This window comes from Giraffa tippelskirchi, chromosome 3 (assembly GCF_054371585.1).
Source record: "Giraffa tippelskirchi isolate mGirTip1 chromosome 3, T2T-mGirTip1v1.2.pri, whole genome shotgun sequence".
Classification (NCBI taxonomy): domain Eukaryota; kingdom Metazoa; phylum Chordata; class Mammalia; order Artiodactyla; family Giraffidae; genus Giraffa; species Giraffa tippelskirchi.
The window spans coordinates 104,874,055-104,892,938 of NC_137277.1; the positions used below are offsets into that span (position 1 = coordinate 104,874,055).

General features: G+C 35.5%; 1 protein-coding gene across 50 annotated transcripts in view; it reads left to right on the forward strand.

The window, feature by feature from the left end:
- PRPF40A (pre-mRNA processing factor 40A) overlaps positions 1-18,884 on the forward strand; it is a 57,938-nt gene that overhangs the window by 5,650 nt on the left and 33,404 nt on the right. For 13 of the 50 annotated variants that reach the window (XM_081578023.1, XM_081578006.1, XM_081578019.1 and 10 more), the window contains 2 exons: positions 8,760-8,840; positions 9,956-9,990. Coding sequence is in view for 22 of the 50 variants with exons in the window: in XM_081577994.1 (XP_081434120.1) it covers positions 8,760-8,840; positions 9,956-9,986; positions 11,992-12,008 (129 nt within the window). In the remaining 28 variants the exon portion in view is untranslated. Of the gene's footprint in view, positions 1-8,759; positions 8,889-9,955; positions 10,005-11,991; positions 12,009-18,884 lie in introns of all 50 variants that reach the window. The other 37 variants (XM_081578013.1, XM_081578024.1, XM_081578048.1 and 34 more) reach the window with 4 other exon arrangements.

An 18,884-nucleotide genomic window follows, 5' to 3' on the forward strand; every position in this document is an offset into this window, starting at 1 on the left:
CATCTCTTTAAGTTTTACCACATATTTTTCCATACCCTAGGGAGAAATGATTTGAAATATAGGCCTTCCAGAAAAATCCAGTATATGGATATCTTAGATTGATCTGACTATGACTAACGTTATAAGTTTATTTGTTGTTGCTTTTAAGTTATCGTCATTTTTGGTTGTTCACAAAGTCCTTCCTGTGTAATTGGACATTAGCCAGTGACAAAGAGATTTTTTTTTTTTTTAGGTTGTCTACTTATAGATTGTTGAATCTGGGTAACTTTCTTTATGCATTTATATTACCCAGGTGAGTACATTTTAAAAAATAGATTGACCCATACCTAACGTAACATGTTGGTATAACTTTTGGCCTATGAATACAGTTAGATTTTGATTGGTTTTAGTTTCATTATCTTTACATAGCAACTTATTTAAGTATGAATTTATTAAACTTCAGCTTGAGTAGTATTTCTAAGTATATGGGGATTACTTGGAGAGATCTTAAGGAGACTATGTCATTTAGGAAGAATGAACTGTACCCCTTTGCCCCTCTGAGATTCACAGGGTGCAGTATTTTCTAAAGATGTCAAGTTTTGCTGAAGCCTTTTAAACTTTTTACCTAGTATTTTCAGTTTTATTTAGCCATCTTTCCCTCCCCTACTTCTACAGTTTCCCTTACTGCCCCCCTGATCTATTTATTTTGCTTTGTCTGTCACATTGCATAGAATTAACATTGCCTGAAATTTAACATTTTGTGAGAAATGGTGGATTGGGAACACTTACCCATTTAGTCTGCTTTTTTAGGAGAAAAGGGCATATTAACACACATAAACGTATGTGTGTGTTAGTCGCTCAGTCGTGTCTGAATCTCTGCGACCCCATGCAATGTGGCCTGCCGGGCTGCTCTGTCCTTGGAGTTCTCCAGGCAAGAATACTGGAGTGGGTTACCATTCCTTTCTTCAGGGGATCTTCCCAGCCCAGGGATTGAACCCAGGTCTCCTGCATTGCAGGTGGACTCTACCCTCTGAGCTTCCAAGGAAGCCCAGGGCAACATTGAAATTAGTTAGTATTAACACACATAAATGTAACAGCTTGTAAAGTGCAACAAATGTATTCATTAATGGTGGGATCAAAAAGGAAAGTGGGGAAATAAAATGACTTCCCTGGTGGTGAGGTAGTTAAGTCTGTGCTTCCACTGCAGGGGTAGGGGCACAGGTTCCACCCCTGGTGGAGGAACTGAGATCCTGCATACCACAAGGCACGATCGAAAATAAAGGAAAAAGGAAAGAACAGATTGCAACAGGCTAACTTGTTGGTTTTTAATTGGATTTATTAGAAATTTTGATGATGTGACTTCTGGTCATTATGAAGTAGTATATCAGTAGATAGTACAGATTTGGCACTTATGATGCTTTTGAACTGTGGTGTTGAAGAAGACTCTTGAGAGTCCCTTGGACTGCAAGGAGATCCAACCAGTCCATCCTAAAGGAGATCAGTCCTGGGTGTTCATTGGAAGGACTGATGTTGGAGCTGAAACTCCAATACTTTGGCCACCTCATGCGAAGAGTTGACTCATTGGAAAAGACTCTGATGCTGGGAAGGGTTGGGGGCAGGAGGAGAAGGGGACGACGGAGGATGAGATGGCTGGATGGCATCACCGACTCGATGGACATGAGTTTGGGTGAACTCCGGGAGTTGGTGATGGACAGGGAGGCCTGGCATGCTGTGATTCATGGGGTCACAAAGAGTCGGACACGACTGAGCGACTGAACTGATCTGATGTACTAGTGTACTAGAGTTTTTGTAGAAATAATTGGCCTAAGTTGTCAAGGTTTATAAGTAGGAATCTGTGGATATACAGTGTCTCATAAAGTTGTTGTTGGTCTTGCATTCTTATTTCCTGTTTCCGTACCTTCATGTTTCCGTTGTCAGTTTAGCCAGTAGACACTGTCCGTTTTAGTCAGTAGACGTTAAGCCTCTTCTTGGCTATGCATCAGTACAAAGACGAACGCTGTATGTGTACCGTGCACTCAAGGAACTTAAGGAATTACTCAGATGCCTGGCCAAACTCGGTTTTCTCATCTTTCAACTACTGATTGGATTGTCGTGATAGTTGTAGATATTGAATATCTAGTGGAGATGACTTTTATATTTGCTTTTTTCTCCCTAGTCAAGTAATCATGTTTCTTCTACTTACTAAATAAGGTTCATTGTAGTTAGTGGTCACTAAGTATGTGATATTTTGCATGTTGGGCTTGAAAGAAAATCTGTCTGCTTCTTTCTTAATTAATAACCCACTGCACTCAAAGTGGAAGTCTGAATATTCTCCAAATCTGAGAGTTGCTGTTTGCCATATCTCTTAAAGGACAAAACATGCCAGCAAGTGAGAACTGAGTTGAAATGTAGTTTGCTTTGTCTTAGGCTTTTTTTTTTTTTCTTTAACAAAATTTTCATCTCGTTTATCTTAACTTTTAAAACAATTTTCATAATTAGCTCCTGATCTGTTTGGGCTAAGACTTTGTAAATTTTGATTAACGAATGAGCATTAAGTTTCTGTTTGAAACCATGGGCTTGGTATACTTTATTTGGTCCTCAGGTATCAAGAAAGTTGTTAATTCTCAGAAAGATGATTTTTTAGTAGTTTTAAGATTATTGCATATTTTTTATCATATTTTTGTTGAATAAAATAGACAATTACTCTTTGTTTCCTTTTGCAGATGTAAGGGCTAATATAAAGTTGTCTACTACAAGTGTTTTGAGTCTCTGCTATATCTGTGTAATTAAGTTTCATGTAGACAAATATCTAATGATTTAGCTAGATACAATATTAAATCTAATTTAAAGCATTTGGGGTAGTGATAGTCTTATGTCCCTCTTTGCTTGTGTCCTAGAGGACTTGAATCCAGAAAGAGGCTTAGTTGACTTTTTAGAGTAAGTTTTATAAAATCTTTAATTGTATGTGACATGAAACACCACAGTTTGTGTGTGTGTCCCCAGTGTGTTTAGAGCTTTTTAAAAATCAAAAGTTCATTTTTATTCAGGTCGTTTCTAAGTTTTTGTGTCAACGTGTATTTTCTGTACCTTCATTTAAGAAGTTTGGGGTTTAACAAGAGACAGTGGACTAAATATTTTAAAACTATTTACTTGCCCTTTTTTCGTATAGTTTTGTAAGGTTTCAGGGAGTAGAACTGATACCTAATCTGTGTTAAAATCATAATTTTTACCACCATGTTTGTATATAACTGATTCATATGCCCTGTTGAATTTGATCCAACCAGACTAAAAAGTGGATTGGCTAGATGAATGTCCAATTTTAGAGAGGAATAATAAGGCCTAGAGAGATGAGTGACTTGTGAAGTGATGCTGAGGAGCCAGCACTAAATGTGATCCTTAATCTAGGATTGACTTCTTGTTACTTGTTTTCATTCCTACTGAAAGTTATGGTTTTACAGTATTTACTAGGTGTCTTTTAAAGAACTGAAGTTCCTATCTAACAGATAGCAAGGGAATAGACTAAAGAAGGGGCAGCATGAGGGATAACTTTATATGAGTTGGAGAGCAGTTGTAATAAAACAGCTCTCATTTATTGAGTACTGTGTGTATTCATGCATTATTCCTACAACAATCCTATCAGATGAGTACTATTTTTCCTCATATTGTGGGTGAGGAAATTGAAGGATAAGGAAAGTTGCCCAGGGTTACACAACTGGGGTAGGAATTCTGGCAATCTGATTCCAGGGTATACTTAATAGCTGTACTAGGCTACTTGCTTGTATTGCTGTATGAGATTATGCCATTACATTACACCTTCGAAATTGAAGGAATAGTGTTTTACTTCAGTGATTCTAAAGTCTCCAGGTTAAAAGAATTTAGCAAACTAATAATGACTTCTTGAAGTCAACTTATTAAATGGAAGGTTTTACTCCATGTGGAAGCAGTTTTGCAAATATTGTCTATTTTTTTGTTTAGATGTTATATCAGAAAGTGACAGATGTCTGGAGTTTATGTATAACTGTAGATGAAGAGGAAGTAAATGATTGTCCCAAAATGCAGCCACTTATTTTGAGTTGTTAAGAGTATGCTTTAAACAGGTATTTCTATTTGTTTCCAGTTGAATGAACATTTAGTTACATTCAAAGATGTAGTTTTCACATTTATTCAAAACTTAATATTTTGCATTCATACATTTGTATATAAGGTAAGTTAGTGGTGTAGGAAATAGTTGTCTTTAAACACTGTACTTACTAGGCTCTGTAGAGTGTGTTTGTGGAATTAACTTTAGCACATTTAAAAGGAACCAAGTACAAAGGCGAGACTCAAACTAAGGAATCAGTTTCCACCTACAAGGGGAGCAAGGGTGGTTTTTTAAAAGTCAACCAAATTCAAGAGTTAATATTTAGACAAAAAATAAGTTAGGTTGTGTGATTTCTTTCCAACAGGAGAAGCTTCAGGAAATAATTATGAAGAAAAGAAATTTTGAGGTGCCAACGTGAAGATGTGCACTTTTGTTTTCATATTGTAATAAAATTGGGCTAATTTACATTTTGTGTAACTAATTTGCTATAGCATTAACAGGATTGCTTTTATCACTGAAATTTTTTAAAAAATTAAAATATCTAGAGTGATCAATGAATCATGCTTGTTTTTGTCTAACATGAGAAATTTTCTAAACTAGGATGCTAAGAATGACTGAGTGGATTGTGTGGTGCTCCCTAGTTTTTACTCATTTTTTATTTTCTGCAAATGGATGATTCTTGTGAGAATTTTCAAGAAATTTTCTTGATTTAACTTTTATCATTAAAAAAAGAAACATATCACACAAATCAGTGCCTACGTTGAAAAAGCAGATCAAGTTGTGTATGAGTTATTTTTTTAAAGGTGCCAAAGTGTCCATTATATTTAGATGCATAATATTTTAGGCAATTTAGTTTATATTTCACATATGCCTTTCAATCTTCTCATTCTTTCTTTGTCTCCTGACAACTAAAAATTCTTAATTATAGCACTTAATATATTTGCTAAAGTAGCATAAGTAGAAAATTGGTGAAGCTCTACAGGGTCATTTGTAATTTTATAGTGTTCTTCTCAGCAAGCTTAGTGTAAGCTACCACTTTGAAGCTTTAAGAGGATCTGGCTTATGGAATTTGTTGTGGCATTATTGTAGCAACTGTACAAGAATTGTTCCCTTTAACCATTTTGAATGAACATCCTGTCTTCGTTGAACTTTATTATTGATGAGAAATTCCATTATATTGTGTTGGCCAGAGTTTGTTTGGATTTTTGGAAAAATCCAAACTCTTTGGCCAACAGAATATTACATGCCCTGAGTGAAAAAAAACAAACTTAAATAAGAAGTCTATGGATAAAGTTGGGATGCCAAAGGGCTGTACCCTGCCTTTGAAGCAAGAGGTAATCTGCCATGTAAAAAGGGACAACAAAGTAACTCAAATGTCTCGACTTTGCTAGATGGGCAAAAGGGAAGGCAGAAAAATCACTTCTGAGGATTTAAACCACAAGCCAGTTTTGTCATAAGCTTGCAGCCTAGATTCCCATTACCATTGTGGTGTTAAAACAAATAAGTAACTTAGAAAAATTTTATGGTCTCAGATTGATGATGCTGCCAAGTGACTGGCGTCAGTCAACACAAATCCTCCAAAAGAATTCAGCTTCAGTCAGGCAGGTTGATACACACGTCTCCGTATTAGGTATATCCTAGAATTAATGCAAAGTGGAAATCATAGCAGTTCCGCAAAATAGATTTTTCAGACTTTGAGAAACAAGCTTTTCTGTGATGTGCAAGTCTCTGGAGGAGCTCTTAATTTTATCAGATTCTTGTAATAGTTTTTCATGAGAAACAGTATTTTGCGTATTTATGTTTTTGTCCCTTGGTTTCATGTTAATATCACAGTTTAGCTTTAGAATTAAATTAATTATCTGTTTACTTTTAGAGGGCTTCCCAGGTGGCGCTAGTGATAAAGAACCCGCCTGCCAGTGCAGGAGAGATGCAAGTTGGATGCCAGAGTCGAGTTGGGGATGATCCCCTGGAGAAGGAAATGGCAACCCAGTCCAGTGTTCTTGCCAGATACTCAGTTGTACATAATTTAAGAATCTTACTAGTGTTTGTTAGGATGAACAAGCTTTAACTGTTGCTACCCTTCAAAATGTACAGAGATTCACAGGGAGAATTTAACTTTTTATTTGACATTAAATATCATCATGTAACCAGTAGCACGAGTACTAATCTATAAAGGCAAATTTTTGAAATGTTTTAAAATCTGAAGTGTGGGAAGAAGAACAATTGAGAGAACTCTGTCAAATTATCTTCGGGTATTGTTTGCTATCTCATTGACGTGGTCCAGTAAAACTTGTGTTATATGTAAGCCTTTTTGTGCTTTGTTTTAAGGTGGACTTTGATCACGGTGTCTTCATGAAGTAGAGTATTTCAGTTTGCAATTAAATTTATTTGTACAGTCATTTGTACTGCTGTCATGTGGAAATACTCTATTACATGATGGAGATTTTACCTCACTTTTAAAATGTCTTTAATTCTTTTTTTAAGAAGTAAAATTAGGACAGAATTCTTTCAGTTTGGTTATTTAGTGTTAAAGACATCATTCCAAAAGGTTTGAAAAGTAGAATGAGAAATAAATAACCCATATTATCATTTCTGGTAAATTTTATTCCAGATTTTATGGTATGTACATCTGTGTTTCAAAATTTTAATCATAGTGTATACACATTTTGATTATGACTTTTTCCTCTTAACATGGAGTCATACGCATTTTACATGTTGCCACAAAAGTCTTTGTAGCTACAATTTTGATATTAGCTTAATGTGGAATTTATTTTTCTTTTAATTGAAGTCTAGTTGATTTACAATATTGTATTAGTTTCAGGTGTACAGTGCAGTGATTTGGTTATACGTATATATGTATATTCTTTTTTTTTGGATTCTTTTTCATCATAGTTTATTACAAGATGTTGAATGTAGTTCTCTGGACTGTACAGTAAATCCTTGCTGTTCATTTTATATATGGTCAAAAGTGAAAGTGAAGTCGCTCAGTCGTGTCCGACCCTTTGTGACCCCATGGTCTGTAGCCTACCAGGCTCCTCCTTCCATGGGATTTTCCAAGCAAGAATACCAGAGTGGATTACCATTTCCTTCTCCAGGAGATCTTCCCGACCCAAGGATTGAACCCGGGTCTCCCACATTGTGGGCAGACCCTTTACCATCTTAGCCACCAGGGAAGTCCTTATATATGGTAGTGTGCATCTGTTAATCTCATATTCCCAATTTATCTTTTCCCTTCAGTGTCTTTAATTCTTATGAGAAAAGACTTTGATTCGTTTTTCTCAAGTTTTTAAACTTCAGTTTCTCTGTTTGGCTTAGAATCCTAGTTTGGGAATGTGTTACTAGCTTTTGATTTTATATACAGACCATTTTAATAGCAGGCCATTTCTCTCTGTTGCCCACTATGCTTCCCCTCATAATTTGTTACTTAGTTCTTTAAGAATTCAAACATACTTTGCTGTTAGCCTAAAGCAGAATTAATTGTGAGGGTATATCTGTTGAAGGAAGAAGGAGAAAAAACCTAGTTCTGTTAGTCATGGGGTTGTAGAGGCTCGTCAATGATTTGTTTTGAAATTCTATACTTTAAAAAAGGAAAATGTTATTTGACCTATATTTCAAATTCTAATCACACATTTTCTGTCAAGTTCTTGTTTAGTGATGTTTAAACAATTTATTGAATGTTTTGAGGAATAAAAAGTCTCTTTTTGTTAGTTTTTTTCATCCATAAATACCATGCAACTTCATTTTAATGATGCTTAGCCTGATTTTGCATCATGAGTTGACTGACTTTCACAAGTAATAAACATCAGTGTTTGAGTGTTCTCCTCTACTTTCAGTAGGCTTTATATGTTCCTGTTGACCAATATGCTTCTTTTGTTGTTCCTATTTTTTAGATTGTTCATTTAATTAGAAACTGCTAAATAACTGGTTACCTTGTTCCAGTACCTGTGATTGTTTTATATAATTTTATCTCTTTTCATGTTTTCCTTACAGTTGTTCATATTAAAATTATGATGTGAGATTGTACTAAATATGTGACAGATCCTTTGGAAATTTGTGTTAATTTTTGTGATTTTTATTCATAGTTAGTGAAGATTCCTTCATAGGTTTGGATGACAGTCATTGGTAGGGGAGATTAAGCCATCAAGCTAATACTTTCTTTCTTGAGATATGCATGTGTATATGTGCTTTAAGTTTTTCTGTATAGATTTGAGCATAGATTTGAGTTTGAAAAGTCTATTACTTATGTATTTGTTTAAAGTCAGTGAGTTATAAGCACCTTTGACTTAGAGATTTTAAAAAGACCAGAGGAATATGAAAATTATTTAATACAGATATTAAAAAACAAAGGTGAGAAACACTGAAAAAAAATTTTTGCCTTGCTCCAAAGAAGGGTGAAAAACGTTGGTTTTGAGTTAAAAAGAAATTAATATTCTTAAATTTTAGGTTACAAATAACACATAATCTAAACTTTTAAATGTACTTGTTAAAGTAATTATGATGATACACGCATAAATAGATCATTAATAAAATAACTTCATTCATTCAACAAGCACTTACTAAGCATGCTATTCATGTAGTATAGTATTCATTGGGTTTTAATCTTAAATTGTACACAGTTGCTTTAATAACCAGATAGATTCTTAAAATCTTAGTAGGTGCTTTGGTCTTACATAGTAATCTTTTTTTACCTTTGTTCTAGATGCCTGGAATGATGTCTTCAGTAATGCCTGGAATGATGATGTCTCATATGTCTCAGGCTTCTATGCAGCCTGCCTTACCGGTAATCTTGTGAAAATAACTTTTTGTGTGATGTTTTGATTTCTTTTGTGTATGAAACAGCATATATATTTTGTAGGCATTCGTGTTAGTCATTTAAGTGTCTCCCCCGTACTATAAGATGGGAATTACAAGGACTCTAAGTTTTTAGATTCCAGACACTTACATTTTTCCTATATTTATAATAGATATACATCCTTAGTTATTCTACATTAAGCAAGTCTAGAATTCTGAAAAGCATGATTTGTTAGCTAGAAGCATTTAATTGCTCTAGTAGCATTCTAATCTTATACAGTAGACATGCTTTACTGAGTGCTAATTAAAAGTTGATGTGATGTGATTTAATACTGGATCCTAAATTTAGAAATCAGATTTCATTTGAAATCCACAATTCATGAGACTTTAGCTATGGCACATTACTTAGAAAATTCTTGAATAATCTTATCATCCTATTAGACAATATTAGATAGTATAGCAATATAGAAATCATTATGATATTAAAATTAGTATTATTTATTGGTTAGTTTTAATGAACAGATGTGGCGTACTCCACTGGGATAGTAAGTTTGCAGTGACTTCTCCAAAACCCCTACGGGCAGATACATTTCAAAGGTTTTTTTTAATATTATAAAGCAGTACACTGCATATAGCATATAATAATTACGTAAAAATTTCCCATGGGGTCTTGGCCAGTACCCTTTAGTTTCTAACACATATTTCTAAATCAGAACACAGAGATGTTTATTCTTATGTGGGATAAGTAAGACTAAAGAACTCCTTTACTCAGGATAGCTCTGGCCACTGTGATGAGTTTTGGTGCCACACTTAAACTTGGTTTTCAGCTTTTTGGATCTTAGAATTGTGGATCTTTCATATAACTGATGATCATATAATTAAACATTTAAAGTGCTTCAGTAGCTGTAGGTTACTGTTTTGTTTTTAACAATATATAGCAAGCTTAGGGAACTGAGATCACTAAAACTTAACCAAGAATTTTTGAGTCAGTGACTAGAGAATTAATACAGAGAAGGGGTTGATTGACCATGCTTTATGAGGATTGTATATGAAATATAGCTTCTGCAAGGTAAATGTTACTAATTTCATTTTTTCTTCTTACAGCCAGGAGTAAATAATATGGATGTAGCAGCAGGTATGTATACCATTTATGGTCATATACTAGACTTTAATATAGACAGTCACAACTGTCCTCAAATGAGGAATAAAACAGTGTCTCCTGGGCATTATAATCAGCTTCATTTTAAACATGTTTAAACATGTTTAAACATTTTTTTTTTAATAGCGTTCATAATTAAAGCCATAAGAAATAGTCATAATTTTAGGTATGGAGTTCTGGGACCAGATTTGGTCTACAGGATATACTTTGGCCCATACAATGTTTTTAAATTTTATAATTAGTTGCTAACATTGAAATCTGCAGGCTTATATAAAGTTGAATTTATCATTTTTACACAAAGATTGAATTTATTTTAAAATTGGATGATTTGTACTTTTAATATTTACAGAGGTCCTTCTCAGCACAATATATACTCAAAGACTGTTTGAATAAAAAATTCTGGTTGAGTCCATATTTGTACTCAGCAAACATTGTGGAATGGGATAGGGACTCCATACTTCAGATATCGAGCATGCACTCTCAACCTTCTGGATACTTCAGTCAGTTTTTTTGGTACCTGCTTGTTCTGTGTAGTTTGTAAGTCCTCTGATAATACATTTTTTTTTTCCAGCAGGTTACCTATAAGTGTTATAAATAACTAGTGTGACTTTAATGTATAATAATAATGCTTCAATTATACACAAGTAATATTCCATGTAAATTAGTATTCTAGATAGTGTACTTGGTCCCATGATTCTGCCAAGACATTTTTTCTTTTAAACATTGTCAGTTGAAACATGTTTAAAATGAAGTATGTGGGCTTATATGGGCCACAGTTGATCTTTTTAAGATGTTTCATGGATTTCATCATTTAAGCTGTAACAATATTCTGATATATTTTAGAATAGTATTCTAGGTCTATTTAGGTATCTTCAAGCTGGTTACCGTAAATAATCCTGGAAAATTACCTTAAAATTTTCATTTTAGTTTTTAAATGCTCTGGCTCTCTTACTGATATTTCATACTTGGCTGCTTTTGATTGCTGTTTAGTATCTATGTACTTAGTATTGTTTTCTTTTTACAGTCATTGTTTTTTTACATATAATTTTAAGCTACTTGTTTCTAAAGTTAAAGATTATTTGTATGAACTTTGTAACTGATGTGGATTTCCTTTTATGTCTTAAGACAGCTTTGGTAGTAGTTTAAGATAGTACCATCTAATAGAACTTTCTGCAAGAAAGGAATTGTTCTGTAATCTGTAGTGTCATATATAACCACATGTAATTATTGAGGATTGAAATGTGGAGGAGGAACTGAACGTTAAAATTTTACTTAATTTAAACAGGGATATGTGATGGCCAAAGGATACTGTATTATACAGGATGTGTTTTGGAACCTAGATAATTGAAATTGTCATAAACCTAAAGCATAGACAGCTTCCCTGGTGGCTCAGGCAGTAAAGAATCTGCCTGCAATGCAGGAGACCTGGTTTGATCCTGGGTTGGGAAGATACCCTGGAGAAGGAAACAACTACCCACTCCAGTATTCTTGCCTGAAGAATTCCATGGACAGAAGAGTCTGGCAGGCTATAGCCCATGGAGTTGCAAAGAATCAGACAAAACTGAGTGACTTTGACTTTAAAGAATAGAATCAGAGGTCTGAAACATTCATTACTATACATTACTATGCACATTGATTACATCAGCAGTATAGCAGAGAAACAGGAATTAGTCAAGATGGGACAGCTATAATAACAGGAAGAGGAGAAACAAAAGGCAAGCTGTTAGCTTCTCTAACAGCTGTCAGGTGAGTTTGTAGATTGAAAGTTCAAAGTGCCAACTTAATTCTGAAAGTGCTTTGCACTATAGATGTTTTCTTTTTGTGGGAAAGAGAGCAAGCACATAAGTCATATGGACAGTCTTAGGATACTTAGTGTGATGGCATGAGGAGAAAAAGTAGTATGAATAAATATTTCAAAACTGTTAACTCAAGGACAGCATGATTTATCATATTGTAATACTCTTCCCCCAATTTTTTTTAGGTACAACTTCTGGCGCAGTAAGTACCTTTGGAATGTATTTATTTCATTATAATTGTTTACCTGCTACATTGATTCTTATTTCTTTGTATTTTAATGTTATTTATTATTTACTCTTGGCTGTGCTGAGTCGTCTTTGTTGTGTGTGTACTTTTTCTGCTTGCGGCGTATGAGGGCTACTCTCTAGTTGTGGTCCATGGGCTTCTTGTGGTGGTGGCTTCTCTTACTACAAAGCATGGGTGGTATAGCACTGACTCAGTAATTGAGATGCACCAGCTTAGTTGCCCCAAGGTGTGTGGAATTTTCCCTGACCAGAGATCAAAGCTATGTCCCCTGCATTGGCAGGCAGATTTTTAACCATTGGACCACCAGGAAAGACTGATCCTTTTTCTGTTTTAGAGATCATCTACTCAGTTGAACGCTTTTCCTTTTCTGTGGCAAAGGTTGAAAAATTGTTTGAATAATTTATTAAAAAAATAATTTTCCTGGGACTTAATCAGATTGTTGTTGTTGTTCAGTCACTAAATGAGTTCAGTTTTTGCAGCCCTATGGACTGCAGCTCGCCAGGGTCCTCTGTTCTCCACTATCTCTCAAGAGTTTGCTCAAATTCATGTCCACTGAATCAGTGACACTATCTGACCATCCCATCCTCTGATGTCCCCTTCTCCTTTTGTCCTCAATCTTTCCTAGCATCAGGGTCCTTTCCAGTCAGTTGGCTCTTTGCATCAGGTGGCCAAAGTATTGGAGCTTAAGCTTCAGCATCATTCCTTCCAATGAATATTCAGGATTGATTTCCTTTAGAAGTGACCAATTAGAACTCCTTGCAGTCTAAGGGATTCTCAAGAATCTTCTCCAGCACCACAATTTGAAAGCATCAATAATGATACAAGTCTAACATCTGTACATGACTACTGGAAACACCGTAGCTTTGACTCTACGGACCTTTGTTGGCAAAGTGATGTCTGCTTTTTAATACACTGTCTAGGTTTGTCATAGCTTTTCTTCCAAGGAACCAAGCATCTTTTAATTTCTTGGCTGCAGTCACCATCTACAGTGATTTTGAAGCCCAAGAAAGTAAAGTCTGTCACTGTTTCCACTTTTCCCCTTTCTGTTGGCCGTGAAGTGATGGAACCAAATGCCATGATCTTAGTTTTTTGAATGTTAAGTTTTAAGCCAGCTTTTTCCGCTCTCCTCTTTCACTTTCATCAGGAGGCTCTTTAGTTCCTCTTCACATTCTGCCATTAAGAGTGGAATCATCTGCGTATTTGAGGTTGTTGGTATTACTCCCAGCAGTCTTGATTCTAGCTTGAGATTCATCCAGTCCGGCATTTCGCATGATGTACTCTGCATATAAGTTAAATAAGCAGAGTGACAGTATACACCCTTGTTGTACTCCTTTCCCAATTTGGAACCAGTCCGTTGTTCCATGTCTGATTCTAACTGTTGCTTCTTGACCTACATACAGGTTCTCAGGAGATAGGTAAGGTGATCTCTATTCCCATGTCTTTTAAGAATTTTCCACAGTTTGCTGTGGTCCCCACAGTCTAAGGCTTTAGCATAGTCAATGAAGCAGAAGTTGGAGAAGGAAATGGCAAACCACTCCAGTATGCTTGCCCTGGAGAATCCCACGGACAGAGGAGCCTGACAGGTTATAGTCCATGGGGTTGCAGAGTCGGACACAACTGAAGCAACTTAGCACGAGCAGCACATGAACCAGAAGTAGATGTTTTTCCAGAATTTCTTTGCTTTCTCCATGACCAGCGAACCTTGGCAATTTGATCTCTGGTTCCTCTGCCTTTTTTAAACCCAGCTTGTACATCTGGAGATCCTCGGTTCATGTACTGCTGATGCTTAGCTTGAAGGGGTTTAAACATTACCTTACGGGCATATGAAATGAGTGCATTGTTCGTTGGTCTGAATACTCTTTGGTGTTGCCTTTCTTTGGGATTGGAATGGAAATTGACCTTTTCCAGAACTGTGGTCACTGCTGAGTTTTCCAAATTTGCTGGCATATTGAGTGCAGTACTTTAACAGCATCATCTTTTAGGATTTTAAATAACTCAGTTGGAATTCTGTCACCTCCACTAGCTTTGTTGTAGTAATGCCCACTTGATTTCATACTCCAGGATATCTGGCTCCAGGTGAGTGACCATGTAGATCATCTAGATTTTTAAAACAGTCATAGTTATCTGGGTCAGTAAGACCTTTCATATATATATATATGTACATACACACACACACACACACACATATATATATATATTGTTTTTCTGTGTGTTGTTGCCTCCTTTTAATCTCTTCTGCTTCTGTTAGGTCCTTAACCATTTCTGTCCTTCATCGTGCCCATCTAAGAAGTCCTTCTTATCTCTCCTTGCTGTTCTCTGGAACTCTGTGCTCAGTTGGGTATATCTTTACCTTTCTCCCTTGCCTTTTACTTCTCTTCTTTCCTCAGCTATTTGTAAAGCCTCCTCAGATAACCACTTTGCCTTGTTGCATTTGTTTTTCTTGGGTATGATTTTGATCACTGCTTCCTATACAGTGTTACACCTCCGTCCATAGTTCTTCAGGCACTCTATCTGTGAGACCTAACCCGTTAACTATTTGTCACTTCCCTGTATAATCATAAGGAATTTGATTTAGGTCATATCTGAATGGCCTAGTGGTTTTCCCTCCTTTCTTCCATTTAAGCCTGAATTTTGCAATAAGGAGCTCATGATCTGAGCCATAGTTGGCTCCAGGTCTTGTTTTTGCTGACTGTGTAGGGCTTCTTCATCTTGGCTACAAAGAATATAATCAGTCTGATTTTGGTATTGACCATCTGGTGATGTTCATGTATAGAGTTATTTTTGAGTTGTTGAAACGTTTGCTATGACCAGCATGTTCTCTTGACAAAACTCTTGTTAGCCTTTGCCCTGCTTCATTTTGTACTCCCAAGTCCACATTTGCCTGTTATTCTGAGTATCTCTTGACTTTTTGCTTTTGCATTCCAATCCCCTATGGTGAAAAGGACTTTTTTTTTTTTTTTTTTTACGGTATTTCTAGAAGGTGTTCTTTAACCAGTCATCTTCAACTTCTTCGGTATTAGTGGTTGGCACATAGACATGCTGAGATGTTGAATGGTTTGCCTTGGAGACGAATGAAGTTGATTCTGTTGTTATTAAGATTGTACCCAAATACTGCATTTTGATTCTTTTGACTATGAGGGCTACTTCATTTCTTCTGTGGGATTCTTGCCCACAGTAGTAGATACAGTGGTCATCTGAATTAAAGTCAGCCATTGCCATCAGTTTTAGTTTACTGATTCATAAGATGTCAGTGTTCACTCTTGGCCATCTCCTGTTTGACCACTTCCAATTTACCTTGACTCATGGACCTAACATTCCTGTTTCCTATGCAGTATTATGTTTTTTACAGTATCAGACTTTACTTTCACCACCAGACACATCCACAACTGAGAGTTGTTTTTTGCTTTGGCATAGCTGCTTCATTCTAGAATCTAGAGCTATTTATCGCTCTTCTCCAGTAGCTATTGGACACCTTCTGACATAGGGGGCTTATCTTCCAGTATATCATTTTGCCTTTTCATACTGTTCGTGGGGTTCTCCTGGCAAGAATACTGGAGTGATTTGCTATTCCACGTTTTGTTAGAACTCTTCACTATGACTTAGCAGTCTTGGGTAACCCTGCAGGGCATGGCTCATAGCTTTATTGAATTACCCAATCCCCTTCGCCATGGCTGTGCTGTAATCTGTGAAGGGGTAATGAGAGAGATGGGAATCAAATATAAATCAGTTTTTACAGGATTTGAATTCTCCCCATCACAATTAGAGTGGAAACAGGTATACAGTAATTGATAATTTTCAATTAAGCATTACATTAGAACGTACTCCTTTGTAAACAAAAGTTTGTCTACTTTTGTCTATTACTGTAAGTTTGATGTAGATTTTTCCTAATATTTAGTCATTTAAAATACTTCTTTGCTTGTATCTTCCTTGACACAGAATCAGGCAAAAGTTGATTGATTTTCCTTAGGAAAGGAGAGAATGACATTGCTATACGGCATTTTCTTTCCCTCAGTACTTAATTTTAAGATAGTAATATTCTAGTTCTTTTGCTAATGTTCTGAATGCTCTTTTCTCATACGTTTTCATGGTGTTTAGAAAAATAATGTAAGCCTGAGGCCTCACTTAAAGATGACTATTTTATGGTTATTGATAATAGCTCTATTCTTTAGCCTCCAAGTGTGTTCTGGTGTTTTTTTTTCCCCTTAAAGCTCTATGAAGTTTATGTGTGTAATCTCATTTAATCAAAACAGTAGTCCTGAGAGGTAGTTGTCATTCTCATATAGTTGAGAAAATTCAGAAAGCTGTGAATTAATTGCAGGTATGGTAAATTTGAGGGGAAAGATGTTTAATTGTGAACTGTATTTAAATATACTAAACTTATATCTTTTTTAAAAGGTTTAAAAGTTGAATGGTTATAAAATATCCACGTGGTATTTTTTCATTATATGTCTTTTTGGTTTTGACTGATGATAGCGTCTTGTTTTTCCTGCTTATTTAAATAATATGGGCTCACTGGGAGGAAAATGAAATAGACATAAGTTAAAAAGAAGAAAGTAAATTACCTTAAGTTTCTTTTTCCATGAGGAAACCACCACGATTAATATTTTGGTTATTTCAGTTGTGTGTCAAACCTTTATTTTTCTCACTTGATGGAAATAGCTTTCTTTGTCATACATTAAACTCTCACATATTCTGACATCTGTTTCTCGGTTTTCTTTTCCACTCTATTTCTAATTCAGTGTTATACCTTTTTCTGATTATTGTTGTTTAGTCACCCAACTCATGTCTGACTGATGACCCCTGGACTGTAGTCTGTTAGGCTCTTCTGTCCGTGGGTTTTCCGAGGCAAGAGTACTAGAGTGTTGACAAGCGCCAACACAATACTATAAAGCAATCATCCTTCAATTAAAAGTCAGTTAAAAAAAATACTGGAGTGAGTTGCCATTTCCATTTCCAGGGACTCTTAGGATTGAACCTGTGTCTCCTACGTTGGCAGATGGATTGTGTGCCACTGAGCCACCAGGGAAACTTAGAGTAGATTTCATATTTAATAAGACAAGTTGTTCATGGTTTCTCTTTTCATTATTTCCTTTGCTGTTTTCAGATATTAGCATGTGCATTTCCCTGTCCTTGCTGAAAAATAATCTGTAAATACGTCAACAGAGAGATGCTTAAGAGGCAAAATTGTGTTTTTATCTGGAATTAAATTTAATTCTTCCATTTTAAGAGAACTAACATTTCATGTTTTTCAGTTAAGTTTTCCTATCCAAAAATAGAATGTATTTGTTTGAAAGCTTGTTTTTTTATTCTTTTTAGATTTCTGGTACACAAATTTGAGTTACTTGTAGCTTTCAGACTATGGTCATTATTGTTGATCCATGCAGGCTTCCTCATATTTTTTCACTTTGTTCTTCTTCTTTGGGCTTTCCTGGTGGCTCAGCTGGTAAAGAATTCGCCTGCAGTGGGAGAGCTGGGTTCGATCCCTGGTTTGGGAAGATACCCTGGGGAAGGGAATGGCTACCCATTTCAGTATTCTGCCCTGGAGAATTCCATTGACTGCACAGTCCGTGGGGTTGCAAAGAGTCGGACATGAATGAGTGACTTTCACTTTCACTTCATCTTTACTCCAGTTTACCCTCCCTAGTAGGTGCTCACTATGATACATGTCCTAAGACATGTAAATATTGGGGAAAGCTTACGAAATTTTTTTTTATGTTTTCATTAAGTATAATTGACATAAAACATTATATTAGTTTCAGGTGTAAAATGCAGTGGTTCGGTATGGTACTTGTATACTTGTAAAATGATTACTACAAATAAATCTAGTTAACATACTAACGTTCTTTTTTCTTGTGAGGTAGAATTTTAAGACTTACTGTACGCAACTTTCAAAGACATAATACAGTATTATTAACTATACTCACCATGTTGTACATTTTACCCCCCGTGATTTCCTTGTTTTATAGCTAAAAATTTGTACATTTGGACCCTCTTCACCCATTTCTCTACCCCTCAAACCACCCTCCTCTACGGCAGCCATTGATCTGTTCTCTGTTTCTGTAAGCTTGGATTTTTTTGTTTTTTTTTTTTACAATCTACTTGAAAGTGAGATCATATAATACTTGTCTTTCTCTCACTGGCTTATTTCACTTAGGTCCATACATGTTTTGCAGATGGCAAGATTTCATTCATTTAATTTTTATGGCTACATTGTTTTGCTTTGTGTGTATTTTATATATATCTTCTTTATCCATTAATTCATCCATGGACAGTTAGATTATTTCCATATCTTAGCTACTATATATGATGCTCAAGTGCAGTTTTATAAGAAACTTCCATACTGTTTTCCATTGTGGCCATACAGCTTATTTTCTACCAATGGTATACTGGTGTTCCAATTTCTGCACACCCTTGCCAGCATTTGTTATTTCTTGGTTTTTTGATAACAGCAATCCTGACAGGTGTGAGGTGATATTTCATTATGGTTTTGATTTGTGTTTCTCTGATTAGCGATGTTGAGTATCTAATGTACCTTATGGCCATATGTATGCCTTTTTCACCCATTCTTTAATTGGATTATTTGTGATTTCTTGCTATTTATTTGTAGGAGTTTCTTATGTATTGTGGATATTAGCCCTGTATCAGTTATATGGTTTGCAAACATTTTCTCCCACTCCAAAGATTATTTTTTCGTGCTGTTTTCTTTACTGTGCAGAAGCTTTTTAGTTTGATGTAGTCACACTTTCTATTCCAAAACATGAAGAACTAGTTCAAAATTACTTTCAGTTCAGTTCAGTCATGCAGTCATGTCTAACTCTTTGCGACCCCATG